Source organism: Mercenaria mercenaria, chromosome 3 (genome assembly GCF_021730395.1).
Source record: "Mercenaria mercenaria strain notata chromosome 3, MADL_Memer_1, whole genome shotgun sequence".
Classification (NCBI taxonomy): Eukaryota; Metazoa; Mollusca; class Bivalvia; order Venerida; family Veneridae; genus Mercenaria; species Mercenaria mercenaria.
The window spans coordinates 41245112-41267954 of record NC_069363.1 but is presented as its reverse complement, the minus strand read 5'-3'; the positions used below and the strand labels follow the sequence as shown (position 1 = coordinate 41267954).

General features: G+C 34.6%; 1 protein-coding gene across 1 annotated transcript in view; it reads right to left on the bottom strand.

The window, feature by feature from the left end:
• The window catches only part of LOC123524985 (muscle, skeletal receptor tyrosine protein kinase-like), a 92206-nt gene that overhangs the window by 59185 nt on the left and 10178 nt on the right, over positions 1–22843 (bottom strand). The window contains exons 2-4 of the mRNA XM_045303646.2: positions 6997–7269; positions 5236–5369; positions 4513–4705 (exon numbers count right to left, since the gene is read on the bottom strand). Coding sequence (XP_045159581.2) covers positions 4513–4705; positions 5236–5369; positions 6997–7269 — 600 coding nt within the window. The remainder of the gene's footprint in view (positions 1–4512; positions 4706–5235; positions 5370–6996; positions 7270–22843) is intronic.

Below are 22843 nucleotides of genomic sequence, written 5' to 3'. Positions count from 1 at the left end.
AGATTCCGTGAAAAAAAAATTAACCTCTGCTGAAAAAATTAATTAAGCTTTTGAATACTATTAAAAAGAGACCAATAGATGCCCTCAGTCACCCTTCTGACCTTGATCTTGAATGTATACATCTAATAAGTTTGGTGAAGAACAATTTCAACAAAACTGAGAGAACTCGATCAGCAGCAGCATGCAAGAATGCCACAGACCAAGTTTGATGTACTTCATGAGACTAGTGTTAACATACTTTCTAAGATTTTACATACCGTAGATACCCATGTATAATGCGCACCCGTGTATAATGCGCATCCCCGATTTTGGCCCGAAATCCTGGGAAAAAAAACATTTTTGGTCAATTTTGAGGTGGATGGAAAACAAAAGTAGAGTTTACATCGACACCGGTAATAAATTTTATCTCCGCGGTGGAGAGCAGTATCGGTCTCACGGTACTATCGATTTTTGTTTTCTCGAAAATAAAACTTATAAAATATTGTTTTATTTGTTGTTTTATCTTTTTAATTAACTATTTTGAATAAATAAACAGCAGCTGATTTAATATTTCATAATGGTATTTTTCAAAATGACATGAGCTTCTCAATTCAAACCAATAACAAAAGGTGTGATAGTCTTTTTGTCACAAACAAATAGCCAATAATTACCGGCAATTAACGTGTCACCTCGTGTCAATTATGTTGTTCACAGTTTGATCTCGGTTAAAGATAATTCTCAATCTTTAATTAGTATCATAATTTTTGTGATTTATAAACATTTCCTTCATCAAAATACTTTTAAATTTGTATGAAATTAATTTTGTTTGAAAGAAAAATAAACCATCGATCTTTTACGAAACGTAACGGCAATCTTAGATTTTAGCGGCGACAGTAAGCGCGGGGAGTAGTTTCCCTTTACAAAAATGGCGGACATCGGTAACAAACTTGTTTTGAAGTTAGAAAATTGTCTATACCTGTATATTATGCGCACCCACGATTCGCGGGTGGTCCCGGGGGTAAAAAAACTGCGCATTATACATGGGTATCTACAGTATACAACCATCATGTACAGATTTCTCGCATATCATTTTAAAACTATGCCCATGGAGTGTTTCAAAGGTATTCATATGATCTGAGCAAGTGAAAATATTGTTTATGATCCAAGATGACCATGTTTCAAACTTCACACTGAACATTCTGACTAGGTTTTATGCATAACAAGAAGAAATAGCAGCTTCTATATTCTTAACAAGGCTTTTTTCTATAACTGGACATGGAGCTTTAAACCAAGTTTTGGGCTTGACCTAAACCTAATAAATAGAAACATTCTGGCCAGGTTTATATCAGGAAGAAAATTTGGCCTCAGTTGTGTTAAAAAAAAAATACAATGATTTCAATAAATGACCTTATTAAATTCTGATCCTGACACAGTTTAGAATTTTTCACCAACATTGATTCTAACCATGCACATTTCATGTAGGTCAAATGTGCAAATGTGGCATCTATAGTGTTATAGTTTTTCTATGATTTGTTTTAAAATAAACTTAAAATATCCTTAACATGATTTTTCTGTGATTTTGTCAAGTAACTTTAGTTTTTGACCCCAGCTGATACAGGTTTGAACCTGGCATTCATAAAGACAACCCTTCTGATTATGTTTAATTCAATCAGGTAGCAAGCACATGTGGGCTCCTGGGCATTGTGATAAAATGACAATTTTTGCTAGTTCAAGGGCCATTACTCTAGTATAACTAAAGCAAGTTTGCCCATAATCAAACTTCACTGAGATCTTGTGGCCATGTATTGTTTACTGCAAAATTGCTGACCAATAGGGGCAGATGAAGAGTGGTCACAATAGCCGATCTTGAGCTTTCTTGCTCAGGCGAGCTTAAAATGTATATGGATAACTGAAACTTCTCATGCAATTAGTGCAACAAGTTCCTAAAGTTAAAAACTAGGACTTTTGTCAACAACAACTTATTAATTCAACAACTGCCATAATTTGTTACATAGGAGTCCAGGTTGTCAAGTAGATCACAATAAATCTGAATATTCACTTCCCACATAAGTGTAAAGTTTCATGATAAATATGTTTTAACTATTCATAAATTGAGTCAAAACCATAAATTCATTGACTTGTATAAGTTTCATATCATTCATTTAGTTTCATGGAATCTAAAGTCATTAAAAGTAGAAAGTCTTTCTTTCTGTTGAACTTCTCAGATTTTCCTGTGATCAAGCTTGACAAAAGGCTGCTAAGTTCATGCATTATATTTCCATATCAACTCACCAATAAACCAGGTTCTTCCGACACCTTAAATGTCAATGATTTTCAGATGTTACGAAATATATATATTTCAAATTTTAAGATTTTCTGGGCTGAAATATTTTAGATTTGTAATCCCCATCACCCTACAAATATTAACACTTTCATTATGCTTACAGCAAATGAAATTATTAACAAACATCAGGAGTGTCAATTTTAATTTGATTAATACAAGAACCTGTTTCGATCTACACTAATGTTTATTTGGGTTAAGGGCCCTTTTCAACAGTATTTTAGTTGTGTAACGACTGGCAGTTAACCTATCCAGTGTTCCTGGATTCTGTACCAGTACCAGTATTAACCTGTTCTTCACAAGTAACTGCCAACTTCTCCACATGGATCAGAGGTGGAAGATCAGATGACTTCAGACCAGGGCTTCGGAAATTTGCCGGTTTTTCGGTTTTGGGCCGATTTTTGACTTTTCAGACCGATTCGTGATGTGAAAAAACGAAAAAAATCGGTCCCGTAAAAATGGAGAAAAGTATAAATTTCGGTCTGATATCTCAATACACGACCACCTGTCAAGCAGGAAATTGTTGGTCGCACCTTCAGATAATCAATAAACGTGTCAATCGGTCTGATTGTCACTTTGATAATCGGTCCGTAATTAGCACGTGACGCAATCAGTGCTCGCGTGGCACATTCTTTAATGTTTGCAGACAGCCGACTGCAATGTATTAAACATTTTTGACTGGTTTCCAATTCTTTCTGACTGGATCCAAATCATTTCGACGGGGATCCACTTCATTTATTTAGAATCCGACGGATGGCTTATTTCAGAAGGCTATGTTTGACCACGGGTAAAAAACAAATGGTCACTGCATTTAATCAACGAGCTGTAATTGTACATTATAGGTCTTTGATTTAATAAGACATCACACGGAAAATAATTTCTATAATTACTTGATTAGAAAAAATTACATGATTCATTTTTCGGGGCTCCAGTTGAAACAAGTGCAGAAAATCGTCTTTGCAACCCGACCGTACAAAAAAGAAAAAGAAAAAAATGGACTGGCAAACACAAATGATAAAGAAAACCGCGGTGGCGCTGTTTATCAAATCGGTCTTTTCAAAAAAACGTTTCAAAATGAAATTTTGTTTACATCAGAAGAGAACATATATCTTTATAAAATGTAGTTGCTTACTGAAGTACAACGTAAGTGAAATGAAATATCCGTGGCCAACTTACGTGATCTTTTGGTACATGCGGGAAATTCGATCTCAGCGTTCACATATCGGACACATTCGGTCCGCGGCAGAGTATTCTTAAAATACTGAGGCTGTTGGCAGAGAATATATGTCGTGTAATTCACTTTGACGCATTGTATTTTATAGAATTCCTTCAAAGAATGAGGAAACATCACAAATTATCTGCTGTGTATACGGTACCAAAGTCACGTGCGTTGGCTTTTAGACTAATTACGTGCCTCGGCAATTTTATCCTTGCAAGTACTTTCTCGGAAAAACATCGAAATTTAAACAAAGTAACGATCACTCATAACACTGAATAACTGTCTTCATTGTATGGAAACTCGCGGTGACCGGTAACTCATATTTAATGAATGACATCCTTATTTCTTTACTCTATCACGTTTTACAAAATGTGTAATATTGAGAATGCGGTGGGTGGGGTAGTGCCGATATCAGGATTTTCGTTTCGGACCGACTGAGTTATCAAAATTTCCGGAGCCCTGCTTCAGACACAATGTATTTAATCAAATTGTCAACGAGAACATACAGTACACCTTTCCCGGGGATCAAACTCATTATCTTGTGATCTGTAGATCTGTGCTCTCCCTATGACACTTGGCAGGCAGATATTACACTGATGTGCTTTTAAAGTACTGGAAGAATAGGACAGACTGTAACATCTTAAAGTCTGAAAAATACTAAAATGAATATTTCCTGCATAAACGTAAATATATATTTTCTTAGCACTATCCTGAAAATTTTGTATTAGAACCTACAAAAGATCAAATGAATTAATTTTGAATTTTAGGATAATTTATTTTTTATCGCTAGCATGCATTATGTGTATCACAACATGACTTCAATGTTAAAACACTGTGGCTGCCAACCAGCATCCAAGTGCAACCTTGTCATTAGTCAATTTCAAGACTGATCCAAAAATCGTCCAGTCAGAGGCTTGAGTTTTTACAACTGGTTTATGTCATTTAAGACCAAGGATACATTAGTTATACTGACCTTCATTTTGTCTAACTATGATGTTGAACACCTTTGACTGTACCGAATCCCCTCCTATATTTTGGTTGACGGCTTCACACTCAAAGTTTGTTGTTTCAGTGAGATTGCCGGTGTGTAGAACTGAGCTTAAAATACTGTCAGGTGCAATCCATTTTTCCTCTATAACAACTCCATGTTCTTCAACATCAATTATCTGAAATACAAAACAGTATATTGTAATGTTTATTTAGCTCTAAATGTGTATGAGGTGATCAATGCTTCCAGGGTTACTCTTCACAGAACAGCCCTAGAACTATTCTCTTAATGCTGAGTTTCTAATGAGGAAGCTAATAGTACCATTTTTCATGTCTTTGGTATGACACGGCCAGGGAGTGAACCAATGACCTCCCTGCACTCGAAGCTGCTGCTTTACCACTAGGCTATCATGGCAGTATGATTTAAGTAAGTTTAATAGTTAAATGTTCCTAATCTAACAAATTCCTTATGAAAACCACCAATATTATCTGCCTGATGCAATTCTGTTGCCATTTTCTTAACATATCGAATTCAGTTAAATCCAGAGCATCATCTGTAGCCTGTCCTAACTTGACTACCCGGTAATACCAGTGCTAATGTATAGTGAACTAAGAAACAGTTTCAAAATGGTGAATAATTATGCTATAAATGAGAACAGCACACTAGTTATATAGTGAGAGCTGTGAAAGCAATTGGCATATTACTCACAGACACGCCGTTTTTGCGCCACTGCATTTTTGGACCAGGTATTCCAGCAGCCCAGCATGTCAACCTGACTCCTGTGTTGTAAGGCAGAATGAGTTTTCCAGACTCAGGAGTTTGCTTGATTATTTCAACTTCAGCTAAAAGATACAACAAACAATGTTAAAAGTAACATACCACTATTAAAAGATACTAATATTCCATATCTGAATATAGTATAAACATTTATGAAAAATGTAATACACATTTTAATCAAGTCAATACGGATTCCATTTTTTTTCAATGCATATTGGTACACATCAGTTTAATTTTCAATGTGTTTTTCTGTAAATTTCACAATATATTTACACAGACATGCAACAATATATCTGAAGCTCTGAGGTTTCATGAAAAAAAATGAAGACACTACCGTGTAGAGCTAGTGTAATGCAGCATTTCTTTTATAAATCAAGAGCCGTAACTCCTGAAATTCTTCAACCGGGTTGTCATTTATATCATCACTGTCAAAAACACATCTTCTACAGAGCTGTCATTTGTATAATCAATTGTAATCCTGCACTATCACTTAAGCTGTAAAGCGCTTTTGATTGGTTTGTTTGTTTCGAGTTTAACACTGTTTTTAAACAGTATTTCAGTTATATAGTGGCAGGCAGTTAACCTGAACCAGTGTTCCTGGATTCTGTACTAGTACAAACCTGTTCTCCGCAACTAAATGCCAACTTACCTACATCAATCAGAGGTGTGGGACGAATGATTTCAGACAAAATGTCTTTTATCAAATAGTCAATAAGAACATAATACGCCTCACACAGGGATCTGCGCTTTCCCTAAAGCACTTTTGATCATACAAGGCAATGTCTGAGAGACATGCATGCAGCACAAAATATTTGTAACCTAGACTTCAATGTTGGCATGGCAGAGAAAACATCAAAGATGTGTCTGTATGGAAATCAACAAACAACATGAATTTTTCCTTCCTGCCAAACCAAACTATAACATTATTTCCTCATTGCTGTGGTAATTATGAGTAATTATACAAACTCTGCATGGGTAAATACGAAAAACAATCACATACGAAACATTTTATCATGTGTAAATGTAATTATTTCACTGTCTCAACTCGTTTGCTTGGATGCACCTATATTGCATAAGGTGTTAATTGATGTTGCTGATTACAGCCAGACTGTTCATGTCTAACAGAAGCAAAATATAGAAACATCTGCTGAAATATCTAATGACACAAAATACACAGACAAAACATCTCAAAAATCAAAATTGCTTTAACGGCCCATTCACTGGGTAACATACAGCAGTTGTAAGCTTCTATGGTTTTCAGGAAGAAATTAACTGCAGTCTAATTCACATATTTTTCTGGTCAGTTCTGGGCAAAATCCTTTACATGTTGTGCAAACACGTTTTCACTGGGGTTTTTTTTTCAATCTATTTGTTGTTTTTTTAATATAAAATTATATGAGTAAACATCAAAACTGTCATACATAATATTTGTCATCAGACAATGACTGTTACACTCATTTTGTGTATTAAATACGTACAAATGGATTCAAATCTATAATGATTCCAAGGTTTAGTTCTCTCTTATTTGAAGTCTACAAAAATTCGTTTACAAAAATTCCTTAAGTACGAGAAAATGTTACATTAATTTTAGTCTTCGAGTCTCAAGTAACAAATTATTTACCTCTTAAGACAAATTCATGCTTTTTATTTTATAAACTAAAACTTCATTACTTTCAATTATTGTATATATACCTTCAACAACAAGATGTGCTGGATCAGAAAACAGAGATTCTTTTCCGCTCTCGACTTTACAGCGATACACTCCACGATCTGCAACCTTCACCTGGCGGAATCTCAAGGTACCAGTATTGCGTATCTTGTAGTTAGTCCCGATCCTACTCATTAAATCACCGTTGTGGAACCATTTGATACGAGGCTTTGAATTTCCAGCTGCTTCACAGTGCATCAATAAACGTGTATCCTCTAAGACAGTGGCGTTTTTCGGAGGTCGAGTAATTACTAGATCTGAAAAATATTTCAAAAATCAAAGTAATCAAAGTAAGTCATTCAGTTACAACAACCCTTTATAAAGCGAAGTTTGATTAATTCAAGGGGCACAACTCTAGTGCTATTGAAGCAGTTGTGTAAATTATTGAACTTTAGTGAGAGCTATATACATATTAACAATAAGAAATACAGCAACTTGACTAATTTAAGGGCTAAAACTCTGGTCTTGTACACATATTCATTCTTTGCAATTTTCATGAAGAATATACTCAAGAAATGCGAAACAAGGTTGCAGAATGTATGTTGTTCGCAATGTGGAACTTGGAAACTTTGGTCAATTACTTCAAAGACCACAACTCAAATATATTCCTGGAACAATTTTAATCTTGTCTCATTTAACAATGTGAAAATTGTGACTCAATGAAGAGCCATAACTTTTGTTTAATATTACAGTAAACTTGCCCAATTTCATCTTAACATGAAATCTGAGTACCCAGACGAAATGTTGACCATGGTTGACCATGGTCACCACGGTTTTTTATGGTTGACCGTGAACTTACGTGGTCAACCATCAAATACCATGGTGAGATAAGATTGGCCATGGTCGACCATGGTCAGAAAAGATTATCATAAGTTTGACCATGGTCAACTTTTTTCAACCATAGTTGACCATGGACTACCATGGTCATGTTAGTGATTTTCACACTTGTCAAGTTTTACAATGCACCAAAGACGCCTGACTGCATTTTGGCTCCAAAGGTTTTCCTAATTATAGAATAGTTTTCCTGCATTTATAGACAGATTCAAAGGTAAATTTTCATAGTCTGGTTATAATTTGTTGTCATCTTAGCTCTTTTATGACAAATAAATGACTGACTTGCAAAAATAGATATAGACTGCAATTGTCATGTATTTTCATAACCCTTTCAAATTCATAATACACAGTTTTTTTGATAGTCAATAATCACCTAGGTTGACCATGGTCGTTGACCTTTGTCAACCATGGTTGTCTGTGGTCCATAACCATGGTTTTTGACCATGGTCTAATACCATGTTCTATGACTGTGGTGCCAATTACCACAGCCATGGTCAACCATGGTCCCTTGACCATGAACTACCATGGTTCACAAACAGTCCATTACCATGGTCGACCACGATTTGTGACCACGCTCAAAAACCATGGTCTGATACCATGTTCTATGACCGTGGTGCCAATTACCGCACATGGTGAACCATGGTTAATGCCCCATGACCATGAACTACCATGGTAACCCATGAACTACCATGGTAATAAACCATCAATTTCAACTGAGTATTGTTTGTAAGCCGGAAATGATAATGCAATTTTGACTAATTCAAGCTTGTATTATTTGAGAAATTTTGTCCAATATCACATTTTGCCTGTATCTTGTGGTCTGACATACATTGTGGTCAAGTTAATTAATACTACTTCAGAACTGAGGATGCTAGAGACTGTATACTAACAAACCAAACCTGAATGACAGACAGTTGGTCTGAGTCAACAAACAATATAATTATCATTTTGTCAGATATACTGATATACTATATCAATGCAGTGATTAAATTTACAAAGCCAATGAGGTGCTGGCAGTGCAAGTGATTCTGCCTCTGCTTCCAGGGAAGACCAAGATCAGCCTGATCATGGTAGACCTGGAAGATCAGCCTGATCATGGTCAGTGCACTATTTGCTATTCAGTCAGTAAATTTTCATGCGTGAACACAACTTTGAATAACAATTAAGTGGTACTGCCAAAATTGAATGCTGGACATCTCCATTTTAGAAATTTAGCAGGTTAAATGTTAATTAACAAATATTTGAAAGAACACTGTAAAATTCATACTATTGTATTCATATTTAGTATGATTTTCTAGTACTTTTTGTTACAGGAAGGTACCACTACATCAGATAGCTACACCCCTGACTCAGCAAACATATATCTGCAACATTTATCACTCAGTCATCACACATGATAGAGGTGATGATGGGAAGATATATTTATATCACATGCCCCCTCAATGTTTGCACCAGTTTACAAACAATATAGTTCATTCAGAGAACTCTCATAAACACCCATAAATAAGCCAACCATAATTAAGTACTAGAAACATCACTAGACAGAATGCATTTCATTAAATAAATAACCTTCATTAGAAACACTAACAGAAGGAAATATATATCCTCACAACAGTACTGCTCTTTTTCAAGAATTTCAAAGGGTCAGACATCTTTATTCCATTTTTTTTCATAGGCCTACATTGTACCATATATTAATTTTATTCCTAACTTAAGTACAAAATGCAGTGATGAAAAATTAAATAGACTTTTTTCATTTACCACTGTTGCCATATATGTATGTCTGAGAAAACAAATCGGAAAAATTTTAGAAATTGACTCCCAATGACGAAATTATAAAATTTTCTTTAAAACTGCAATTTTTTTTGGCCAGAAATGTCATTTTAATGTGCTCCAATTCCAATACTTTAAAAAGTCACTGCTTAAGTATTAAATTTTCAAATAAAAATAAGGTAAAAATAATGATAAAATGAAACTAAAATAAACAATAATTTAAAGAAAAATAGCAAATTAAACACATAAGGAAATAAAAGCTGTGTTTCAAAAGCAATACTTCATAATTAATGCAAATGACTGTTACTAATTAATATCCATACATTATAAATAACTGATGAAACAACGCTTATAGTACAAATATAAACTATTTACGTACCAAATTGTGACCGATGTTTGGTAAATTTAATACATTATGACCTGACATGAACTGAGTCAGTTCATTTGTGTTAACAAGATCTTAAATCATGAAATCTTTTATTCAGTTAATACTGCTAACAATTAAATATGGACTGTCCTTAAAGAAAAAAGCAATGTTGTTCTTTAATTATGTTAATTCCGTTTTCTAGAATTTCTTGAATCATTTTAAGAAGTGAAAGAATTTTCAAAATGGCTTAAAAATGAGAAAGTTATGAGCATTTAAATATTTGATCAAACTGGTGGCCATTTTGTTTCCACGGCAACAAAAAACAAAATGGCGGATTTATTAAATTTCTAAATACATATCTGAACTGTATTAACCCTTATCCTGCTAAATTTCTATAATGAACTTGTCCATCTTTCAATTTAGACAGTACAATTAACTGTTAAAAGGGATGCTTACCAAAAATATACTGACTGAATAGCGAACAGCGCAGACCATGATCAGCCTGCACAGGCTGATCTTGGTCTGCACTGGTTGCAAAGGCAGAATCACTTGCTGCCAGCAGGCTAAGGGTTAAATTTATTTCTGTAAAACAATTTTTCTACCTTTTCAAGCTATAATGAAATAAATTACCATGTTTTACATCTTACACTCAAGAAACATATTAAATTGATCTATTTAACAGGTTATTTTGTTAATGTTGCGTTTACACTTAGCCACGACGTCCACGATTTGAAAAAAGCACGGAGCTCCACGATTTATAGCATGACTTTTGTATTACTATATAATTTATGCTTTCCTATGCTTTCTTACGCTCTCAGTAGGTTTTGTTACTACCTGTATCATTTTATTACGAAACCAATACAATTCCGGTCAAGATCTGCTATGATTTTCATCACATTCTCTCAAGGTTCTCTTATGATTACCACAATATGCTATCACGTTTTGTCACGTTCTGTTTAGATCCCTCACGTTACCAAGTTCTGTTTAGCTCTCCTACGATTTATGGCCACGATTTGATCAAGATTGTCATATTTTGAGCACGATTGGAGTATAAATAGGAGGCATGGGTCATCCTCTCATTCTCACCAAAGATTCCAAAGAGGAACGAGCTATGCATCAAAGAGATGAACAAGATGCTGAACTGGCAATTTTCGTGTATGCCTATAATAGTTACTCATCGGCAGCAGCAACAAGGGATGAAACAGGGCAGGATCTATAGAAGAGAGAGGAAGGAGAAGAAGAAATAGAAGGCCTAGGACCTGGTGAAACCATGGTTAAGTGGAAACCGAAGGCACCAATTGGGACAATACTCCCAACTTTTCAACAGAGAATTCAGGCGTGAAGATGTTGGCTCCTACGTCAACTATGTAAGGATGCCTCAGGATCTAGTGGAACTTAGAATCGTGTTTCCAAGTTCACCAAGATCCCCCTATGATGGAGCATCAAGGTCTGATGTGCTACTTTAAGGTCTGTTAAGCTGCATTATGCTCTACAATGATTTCCATGTTCTATCACGCTCTCTCAAGATTTAACGATAAATCAGGATAATTGTGAAAAATTTTTGACTGTCAAAAATTTTGTCACGATCCTTACAATCATCACGATTCCACCAAGTTCCCTCAAGATCACCACGATTTGATCCCACGACCCCCCACGCTCAAGTTGTGGACATTGTGGCTAAGTGTAAATGCAGCATTAACAAAGAATTCACCAGTGTGTAAATGACATCATGAACACACTAAAATGACTGCCTCCATGATCATGCAGCCATTTTCCTAAATTTCAAACTGCCATATCTGTTTCAATAGTTACCCAATTTTAAAAATTCTTTCAGCATTATGAGAGGTTTTAGGATGGTTTTCATATAAAAATTACTTATTGTCAGGCTTTTCTTGCCCTTTAAATTATAAAGGTGACACATTTGATACACCATAAAATACTGGAACCCCTCTAAACCTGAACCCCTGAAAAGAACAAACCCTTCAAAACTGCATAACTGTGTTCTTTCCCATCATAGAAAATAACCATCATCTAAACCAGAATCCCACAAAGATGCACTTTTTCTTCGGCCCTAATAAAGCCGCTTTCACTCGGTCATATCACTATTGTGCAAAATACTGTGCCAACTGAATCTCTAGCAGGGCCTATATGGTAGATTATCACAAAAGCATATTCACAAGAACTTAAAGATCTTTTGCATGTAACAAAATCTGATTTTACAATTTAAAAACTTGAGGCTTAAACGCATTAATGGCTTGCATTAGCAACACCAGTCTTTAACTTTTACAACACTTAGTTATTAATGGCAGAGATATCCATATATCGGATGGTACGACCATGACACTGAAGCTACCAGCTTGGGTCTTTTGTATGACATGTAAGGTTATTGTTGTGCCAAGGAATATCAATATTTACTGATGGCATTTGCGGACAGTCAGGACTAAAAACAGACCCTAGTAATATTAAATTGTGGAGATTTAAAAAAAAAGTCCATCATTCAATCTGGGCAGTACCATCAATAGTTCGAAGGGGTGTTCACTGAAAATTTACTGATCAAATAGAATACAGTAAAGAAGATGCATGATCAGCCTGCACAGATGTGCAGGCGCAAGCTGACCTTGGTCTGCACTGGTTGCAAAGGCATAATCACTTGCCACCAGTGGGCTAAAGGTTATTTTTATCCACAGAAATTCAGTGGCCTTCCATTAACTTTTTGTTTAAAACATACCTAAAAAGCTCATAAAACACATGCCCACAGAGCACTGGAACCTTTCAAGGTAAAATACATCACTGAAATTTATCTTGCAGCTTTATTAAATTTGAGCCAATTCTGTATGTGTTCCGAAAGAATAAATTCATCTGGAAGGCACAAATGTTTTCTGAATGTACAACAGACAATTGTAGGGATGTTAAAATGACCCATAAAACACGCCATGTACCCGGATAATCTTAACTCTGTTCAGCGACCCTAACTCAGTGCCAACATGGCGGATGTAAAGCCGATACAACTTTGTTTTCTGCGTAATTACGATGTATAAAGGAATGTTTCTGTTGTTATATCTATCTCCATTGATCAAGTGTATATTTATTTCAAAATGTATCGTGTTAAATATATCAACCTTTGTGTATTCAGGTGGAAAAACGACGAACAAGGCAACTTTTTCAATGAAAACTTTTACAAAAAATCTTTAAAAATACTTCTATGCTTTTGATGCCTCGACTATTTTGTTGTTTGAAAGCAAAGATATACTGCTTTATAGGCCCCTTTACACTATGTTGTTAACCCACTACATGTTGACACAATACATGTTCAAATGTAGTGACAGCGAGAAAAGGGATAAAAACATAACTTTGATTTGATAAAAACCGAACTCAGTTTACATGAAGAATGGATAAAAACCTAACTTACACGAAATTGTGTGACGGATAAACACCTAACTGACTAGTATTCTATAGTAATGAATGAGTTGACATGTACAGGGTCTGATTATTGTAGACATTACTTTATAAGCGGTATTGTCTTCAAACTTTGTCATTAATTTTAGGATGTTACATGTATGCCCACTACAGTCAAATATTTTTTTCATAATTTTAATATTATGCAAATAGCAATGTTTGGAAAAATCTGGATAACCCCTAAAAAGTAACTCAGTATAAAAGTCAAAATTATTAATATATTTACATAAGAAATTATTTAATACCACCGATGTTCGAAGTTCTGTAGTTCCCAACCCCCCCCCCCCCTCTCTCTCTCTCTCTCTCTCTCTCTCACACACACACACACACACACACCTCTTTGTTTCAGAAGAATTGTGTTTGTTTCAAATCTTGTATATCGTATAGTGTAAGAGATTTTTATAGAGGTGCTAATGGAATATTTTTGATATTGTTTAAATGGGATTAGATTTATGATTAATTATTAAATATGATATTTTTCAGACGGTAAATAGGGAATAAAAGTGTGTGTGGTGTGGTGGGGTGGAGGAGTGATGCATGGACTGGCGGGACAGGGGTGTGGGTATCCTTACATTTTTCACTTGTCCACGGACACTTAAAATCCACTTGTCCATAGTCAAATTTCTCTTGCTCTGGTTTGTAATATTAAACCTTCATGAAAGCGCGAATAGACTGGAGTTTGAATTCTTTATTTAGGACAATGAAAAGAAAAGCATATCACAGTAACTGCGGTAAAATATAAGTTGTTGAAATATTTGCCTTTTAACGTTTATAAAAGTCTGAAATCGCGTAAGCAGTGTTCAGGATCTTTTGAGGTCATGCCCGAAACACTGGTCACGCAATGGTGCAAAGCCAGATGAATTCAGAGAAAGACTCTTAAAACGTTCCTACTTGTTTTAGTCATACTTGCGATCTCTGTGTGCTTTTGATTTTAATTTGGCTGACTACTGGGTCAAATATTTCCTTTGACAGTGACTTATTGTCTCAGCAGTTGGAATTCTACTTACAAACTTGTCATAATACTTTTTTTAAGTTGTTTACGTTTCTGATGTTTTTAAATGTCCTTTTAGTTCTCTGTGTGTAACCCTTGTTTCCTTTTATTTAGTTTTAGTTACAGAATGCTATATGCTGATGATGCAAATATTTTTCTTCAGCTACTTTAAGTAGTTCTTATGTTCCCTTTAGCATGTATATGGTTTCTTCTTTTATGCTGTTTTTTTTTTTTAAATGCATGTTGTAAAATGTGACTCTTCTTATTTTTGTGTAGTGTCAGCTAATTTTTTTATGTTGCTTTAAATGTGCTAAATCTGTATGTGGTAAATTACTTTTTCGTTTTATTTGCTAGTACATATGTGCTATTTTGTTTTAATGCGCTGTAACATGTATGTGATAATTTGTGATTTGTTTCTATCTACTTAGAGCCAGATGCTTTATTTGCTTTAATGTGCTTTAACATATTTGCATTTTATTACAGCTGTTTTACTTATGTTGAGCTTATTTACATGTGTTTGTCGGAAAATAGCTTTAAGCTAGCGTTATATGTTTATACTTTTCCGACGTTAAATAAATGTTCTTGTATCTAAATCTTCTCTGATATTTTATCATAGTCACCGAATTACAGTGTGCGCGAGACCTAGTCAAAGAACCCATTATCTTTATCACCTCCATACACTTGAAGCAACACACAATCTAAATGATATTTTATGTTTTCTCATTTTATACCTGAAAACGTATGCTTGTCCGCGGACACACAGAATGAAAAATGCACTTGTCCGCCGGCAAAAAATCACGAGTCGGATAAGTTGGACATAGGAATCCCACATCCCTGCAGGGGTGGGTAGATCAAAGAACTTAGAGCATCAGCAGTCCATAAAAAAGCACAGACGAACAGCAGTTTTCGTTTGGTTAGGTGTTTATCCATTCTAAGTTCGTATTTATCCAACGCTGTTTCCTATACCAGTTAGGAATTATCCGCAAATTTAAATCCACCTCATAATCAATACAATTTTTAAGCTATAAAAATCGATTTCAAACTTTGATACTGTTAAACATTGTCAAAGAGATATTTATGGAACTAATACATTTAATAAGTAAGGTCTTACTGCAATTTCTGGTACTTTAAAACAGTTAGAAACATAAAACATTTTCATTTTGAAGACTTTTTTTGAGTACATTTTAATGAATTCCAGCCACATAATTGACATTTCGATTGAAATATTTAATACACAAAACATGTTATCAATACAGGATATTATGACTATCAAAAGTTTTACGCTAACATTGCATACTCACATAAAAACACGAAAAAAGACAAGGAAATTAACCACATACATCGTCTTTCTGTCAGCCATTTTGGCACTGAGTTAGGGTCGCTGAACAGAGCTAGGATTATCCGGGTACATGGCGTGTAAAAGGAAAGCTATTTTTCTCTAAAGTTGCAATAATTCCAAACAACATTTAACTGCATTTAACTGCCTAAAAATTGTGAACTCCTAACTGGACATGGAAACATGTCATGATGGGACTGAAACCTTACCTCTAAATGTGACCTTGACCCTTTTGGGGAAACACTGAAATCCTTGATAGATGGCAGACATGAAATAGACACATGAGTCAGTGTGACCTTGAGGGTATGTCCCATGTATGACAGTCCTTTTATGGATCGAGAACACTTGAGCCAGACACTGTTATTAACATGACACTAACAGACCCTACCTATACCTTTGTTCTCCAAGTGTGAACTTGGCCTTTGTGTTGTAGAGTTCCTAAGACCACTGATAGAGACAGCCCATTTCTATGCCCTCCCCATATATAAAATTTATTAGTTATTCAACTTTATCAAAAAAAAATGTTCAAAAACAACACTTTATATTCTGCTATCCACTGGTGTACCGGTAAACACTTTTCAATATATATAACTGTATAAAATTCTTTGATTTTCTTCATTCACAGAATTAATGCTCTCATGATCTCAACCACAAAAATGTAATACATTATTTTTCAAAACCAAGCTAGTTTAAACACATTTGAATAAATCTATCACAACAATTTTATTATTGTGAGTCACGATTTCATGGGGAAAGTACATAATTTTGAAAATTGTCTGGTGCATGAAAAAATAAACTATACTGTATGCAATTGTTTCTGCATTAATCTAAAAACAAATTCATAAAGATGTTGATGTTACAGCGACAAGGTCACAGCAACTAAACCTGAAGGTCGCAGGCTTAAACCCCCACTGGACTGGCCATATCTCAGTGTGTCAACATGTTCTTACATTCCATTAAATGACTATTTGTGGAGAAAATTTTCATCCTGACCAATGCCAATATCACATTCAAAGACAGGTCATCACATTTAGCTACATATAGCCTCAAAACTTCAGTCAGCTGACAGTTCATTTCGGACATTATTTACAAACAACCCAATATCAATTTAATAAACTAAATTGTTCTAAAGATTAAGTAGTAGCACTGATGGTTTAAGCTTTAAACACCCACGTTCGACCCCGTTAAGCACCCTGTTTAAATTTGGGGCATACATTGGTCTTTACAGGGTACAAGGTGGGTACCCTGCAATTGTCGTTCTTGAATTAAGTGGCGGTAATAAATGGCAATAGAAGATTACAATACCATATCAGTATGAACATTTAACAGACTAAATGGTATCACAATTAAATCTTAAACCGTTTTTGATACACCGACAACTACGAGGTAGGGAAAGTTGAACATAATACCCGTATTGTATTAATTGTCAACGGTGCGTTATGGTATCCTGGTACTGCCATGCACTGATGTTTATCTATGAACATATTTACACGGCCGAGATGACAATTTTCCTATAACTATTCAATACAAATATAAGCTTTTCTATTGCAGCATTTTATATAAACGAATAGTTCCCATTTAATGCAAGAATACAAGTAATTGACATGCAGTGTGTCTCTCTCTAATTTCCTTGCTAAGCAACTATAATGTAAATGGTATTTCAGTAGTCCAACTAATTTGACGCAATCCTAGGAAATACTGAGATAATTTTTTCATATGGGCAATATCCCCACTCGCGTCAAACACTCAAAAGACCAAAATAATTGAAGCAATTTCCGATGAAATTTTCATCGCTGCCGACGCTTTACATGCTATAGGTTTAAATGCCGATTATTTCATGAATTGGCCATAAATTCAAATAAAATATGTATCAAAAGGGGATTCAATTCCTCATTGATTTATGTAAAAATTATTAAAATAATATTCAAAATTACGAATTTTCTGCTGATTTAAACCTATGTATTAGCAATTAGGAGCGACCTGTCGCTTTTATTTTTAGATTTGGATTTTCCAGACTGTTCCATTTATTATATAAGGGTTTGAAAGATATTTGACGTTTTTAAAACTATAAATATATTTCAAAGATTTAACTTTTGCGATTATGAGGCTGTTGGTTCGAATCCAGCACAGGGCAATTTGTTTTATGATTGAATTTGTTTTATTTACATTTTTCATGTTTATTTCATTTTATTTCATCATTTCAATTTCATTTTTAATTTCATTCGTACAATTTCAGTAAATTCAATACATTTCAAACACACGCATCCAATGGAGCATCTTCACACTCGCTGGCGGTGTTAGTTTCCTCTGAATCAGTTTCATCAGCTAACTGAATGACCAAATTGTCAAGAGCTATGTCAACCATGTTGAATAATTCACAATCAAGAAGATATTTGAAAAAATACTATGTTATATGCGAAAATAGCAAAAGGATACAACTAATGCAATTCAAATACATGTTTAACATTATCATCATTTTAAAATGTATGTTAGCAAAATATAAAATGAAAAAATATATGTTGATCTCCGTTGGAATTCGAACTCACAAAAGTTAAGATTTTATAGCCGTCACGCTTACCACTGCACCACTGCGTCTAATTGTCGAAGAAGGCAGTCATTTAAATATTTATTATAAAAATAAGTTATAAAAAGGTAGGGTACCCCTTTACTGAAGTGGTTTATTCCAGTAACCTTTCAAATCTATTAATAAAAGCGACAGGTCACTCCTAAATGCTAGTATGTACTGTACACGATTAACGTTTACCGTGTATACACGCCAATATGCGCAAGCGATAAAACCAATAACTTTACATGACTGTGTACTGTGATTCATCCTCCATTATTTTGGTCCTTCAAAGTTTTGACGTTTAGATTGCCAGTCACAAATATAAAACAATCTGAACGTCGAATTATTTTGACTAGTATTTCAGATGCTCCTTATGGTACCCTGAGTGATTTAAAGAATACTGTGCTTCCAGGCACCCGAAGAAGGGAGGGTATCTGACACAGTCAATAATTTTTCATGTTGTTTGCATAATTATAATTCTTTACGCACATACATTGGCACTGTCCACTTAAATCATTATGACTGTTGCAATAGAGAATAATATATGCACTCTATCTGTGAAACATACCTACATATCAGTCTTGAAAAGGGTAACATTCTTTAACTGTTAGGCTAAAACCTACAAACATTATCGCCTCATTTTTTATCAGCTAACAAAAATGATAATCACTTAATGCTAGTTTAAGATTCAACAAGTTCTTCAAAGCAAATTTTACCAATACCTTTACCAACACTAACCTTTTTTCTCAAATAACGTAGTAAGTAAGAATATCACTATATTTCTGTGATTACTCAATCTAAGAAACGGCCATCATGTTCCAAGCACTAAGTCACTATGAAAAGTTTAAAGAGATCATGTCAAATTGTGCACATTATACTACACATTATGTCATCATTAGTCCCTACAGTCTGAGTCATACATGTACCATATTCTGACAATATGTAATCATGTTTAAACATGACATTAAGTCATCATGTCCTTACATTTATGTGCTACAGGGCTCAACACATGTACACCTAAAATCAATCCTGTTCTGCTATAAACAATGGAATGGAAATATATGTTATGCAACAGGATAATATCGTTATGTTTTTAGCATCATGTCACATGGTAGAAAATAAACATCATCATATTCTAAATACCATGTTCATGTTAAATAAAACTAATCCCATGACCAGTATCTGTCACTTAAATTTGAATTAGTAAAATAACAAAGTATCATCACATAATTCACAACATTCCAATCATTATGTTATTATATATTCAATGCCAAGCATCAAGTTCATGTCAGCATGTAACACTGACCCTGCATCTTGTTACTATGTACTAATGACAGTATTGTATCAAAGGTTACAGTAGCATAATACTAGCAGGGTAATTATGATGTTGTTGCCTTTAGTGCAGAATTGCAACAAGTACATAGTAAATGATGCTGGAAACAACTGATTCTGCTGCTTTTAATGTGGAGTTACATGGTATTTCTGTCACTATCACAATGGCTTTAGTCATATTAGTACAGTATTAAATTGCCTTAAATACACTGTATTGTGATTCTAGGGATATGATATTAACTTTGCCGTTAGTGCAGTTACATGACACTTTTGTCATTATCACATTGGGTTTAGTACAAAAGGTACATTGTATGTAATAACATGATGCTATAGACATAATGCCATTGCCTTTAGTGCAGAGTTGACGGTAAGATAAATGTAACATTATCTTTATTACAATATTTCTTCAAGTACATATATATATACATATATATAGTAATTAACATATTGCTGTACGTGGACCTGATGGTTTTGTCTTTAGTTGCAGAGTTACTACGGTATATAGGTAATGCTCTAAGGTCATTATCACATTACCTAAAATACATTATACAACTGGGCCACTGTGTTAAATACATTATTTTTTTATTTTTTTTGGTTGGGTTTAACATCGCACCGACACATTTTATGTCATATGGCGACTTTCCAGCTTTGATGGTGGAGGAAGACCCCAGGTGCCCCTCCATGCATTATTTCATCACGAGCGGGCACCTGGGTAGAACCACCGACCTTTCGTAAGCCAGCTGGATGGCTTCCTCACATGAAGAATTCAACGCCCCAAGTGAAGTTAGAACCCACATCGATGAGGGGCAAGTGATTTGAAGTCAGCGACCTTAACCACTCGGCCACGGAGGCCCCCCTTTAAGTACATTAAAGTAACAAGATGCTGAAGGACATGATGACATCCCCTTAAATGCAGCATTACATGATGCACTGATCATTATCACATTATAATGTACCTATTATAAGACTTATACCGTGAAATCATTTTTAAAATTTTGTGTGCATAAAATTTCCTGGTTCTGGCCAAAATGGCAATTTCATGCATGGTGATATGAATTCAAAGATTTCAAATTTTGAACATTATTAAAAATGAATGGGAATTTCACTTTTTGGCTGGGATTTTATTTCTTGGATTCACTCAACCAAAAAAATCAACGAAAATCGGTCTCTACAAAAACTAAAGATTTTACAGAACTGTACTCACTGCAATTTTAAGATTTAAAAAAACTTTGACAGGACTTCAATTTAACCAAAACAGTGTTAACGATTCCCTTTAAAGTCATTTGATTTTTCACTGCCAATCCTATCTAAGGACATTACCAATTATTAACGTACTGAGATAAAGATATATACCACTGATAGACATACTTGATCGAGTAAGAAAAAATCTTTTCCTAATCTGTTTTATGTAAAGAAATTCAGTAAATACGATTCTCTAATTCTCTATTCGGACCACTAACAAAACTAAATACTGCTAATATTACACGCAAGATAAATGATTTACGTTATATTAACACTGACATTATTTACACAAAAGACAAAAAATCAGGTCAAATGATCAAAGGAAATCTAGTAAAACATATGTCAGTACACAAGCATGCATTTCGAAAGCATGTTACTTTTTTGTTTTGTTTTGCTCTTTTTTTTTTGCAAAAAGTGCTATATTTAGTATGGAAAAGTTTGCAATAATCATGATATGTAAGTGAAGAAGATCTTGTTACAAAATGCTAATTGATACAAAATCAAACAAGTATTTTTTTACTTCACTGATTTTATGAAAGGATCTTTTTTATTAAAGGCGCCACTAATATTGTATTTCATAAATTAATATTCTTACTGAAGTTTGCTGCATATGCAAAAGTTCTGTGCTTTATTTTGTTGTGTTTTAAGTCACATAAACACAACTAATTAAGAGCTTTTTTATGGTCTGAGCAGTATTTCAGGCACGGGCTGGCACTAACGGGACTTGGGCTGGCACTCGGACTGAAACATTGACTTTCAGCAAGGCAGCCAGTGAATGTATAGGTTCGATCGATCCACACATAAATTTGTGCTAAAGGAGTTCTTTCTCACAGCTGTGACCAGTGTGTGGATTGCAGTCAGCCTCACCTTGGTCACAAGCCAGCTTTACCTTGTCATGGTGGGGCAGATTATAAAGTCAGCCTTGAGCCTTTCCTTGCATGGTCACAGCGGATAATGTAGTCAGCCATTAGCCTTGTAACCCTGTCATTGAGGGGTGGATAATAAAGTCAGCATTATCTTGGCCACAGAGGTGCAGATTAGTCAGCCTTACATCTGTCACAGTGAGACGAATAATGTAGTCTGACTTATTACCTTGGCCACAAAGGGACAAATTATTGTCAGCCTTATCTGACTAAGTCACAGAGGGGCAGATTATAGTCTGCCTTACCTTGGCCATAGGGAGATGGATAATTGTAGTCAGTCTTACCTTGTTTACCAAGGGGTGTATATGCAAGTTTCTTGGCATGTGGTTGTTACGGAGACTAGACTACCTATATTTGCATTATTGCAACAGAACACATGACCGTATGATGATATGCCAGCTCAATTCAAAGAAAATATTTGTTTCAGATGCAGGTATGTTCTGGAGATCCTTACCTAAAAATTATTTTCTTTTTCTATCCTACTGTTCTTCATAGACAATCAACTAGGCAAAACTGACATGGTATTATAAAACAGTAGAGCATATTTTGCTGCCTGTAAGTCAACAAGGCTGACACTGAGATGATATAAATCAATTCCACAGTTGCATATGATTTATCTTCTAGCACAGAAGTTTTATCATTTTACAATATTTATTATACCACCTACTTGGACATAAAAATAAAGGGAAGTAATTTAACAGTGTCAAATTGCCAACAATTAGAGCAAATGATGCTATTGTATTACATTTTATCAGTGTTTTGTCAATTTAATTCAATATCTCTTACAATTGAGAAGAAATTCTTCAAACAAATAAATGAACTAATGGTTCGATCAAGTTAGACTAGAAATTTGATCGGGATAATATGTATTACAAATTGGAAATTGAATTCCATAAATGAAATGGTATGTTCAATGTATATGGCAATTAAACGAGAGTTACCTAATAACAGCATGCTCGACTCTAGACCCTTCCAAGTATATTACGAGCTTACAAAAAGCTTAGACAATTT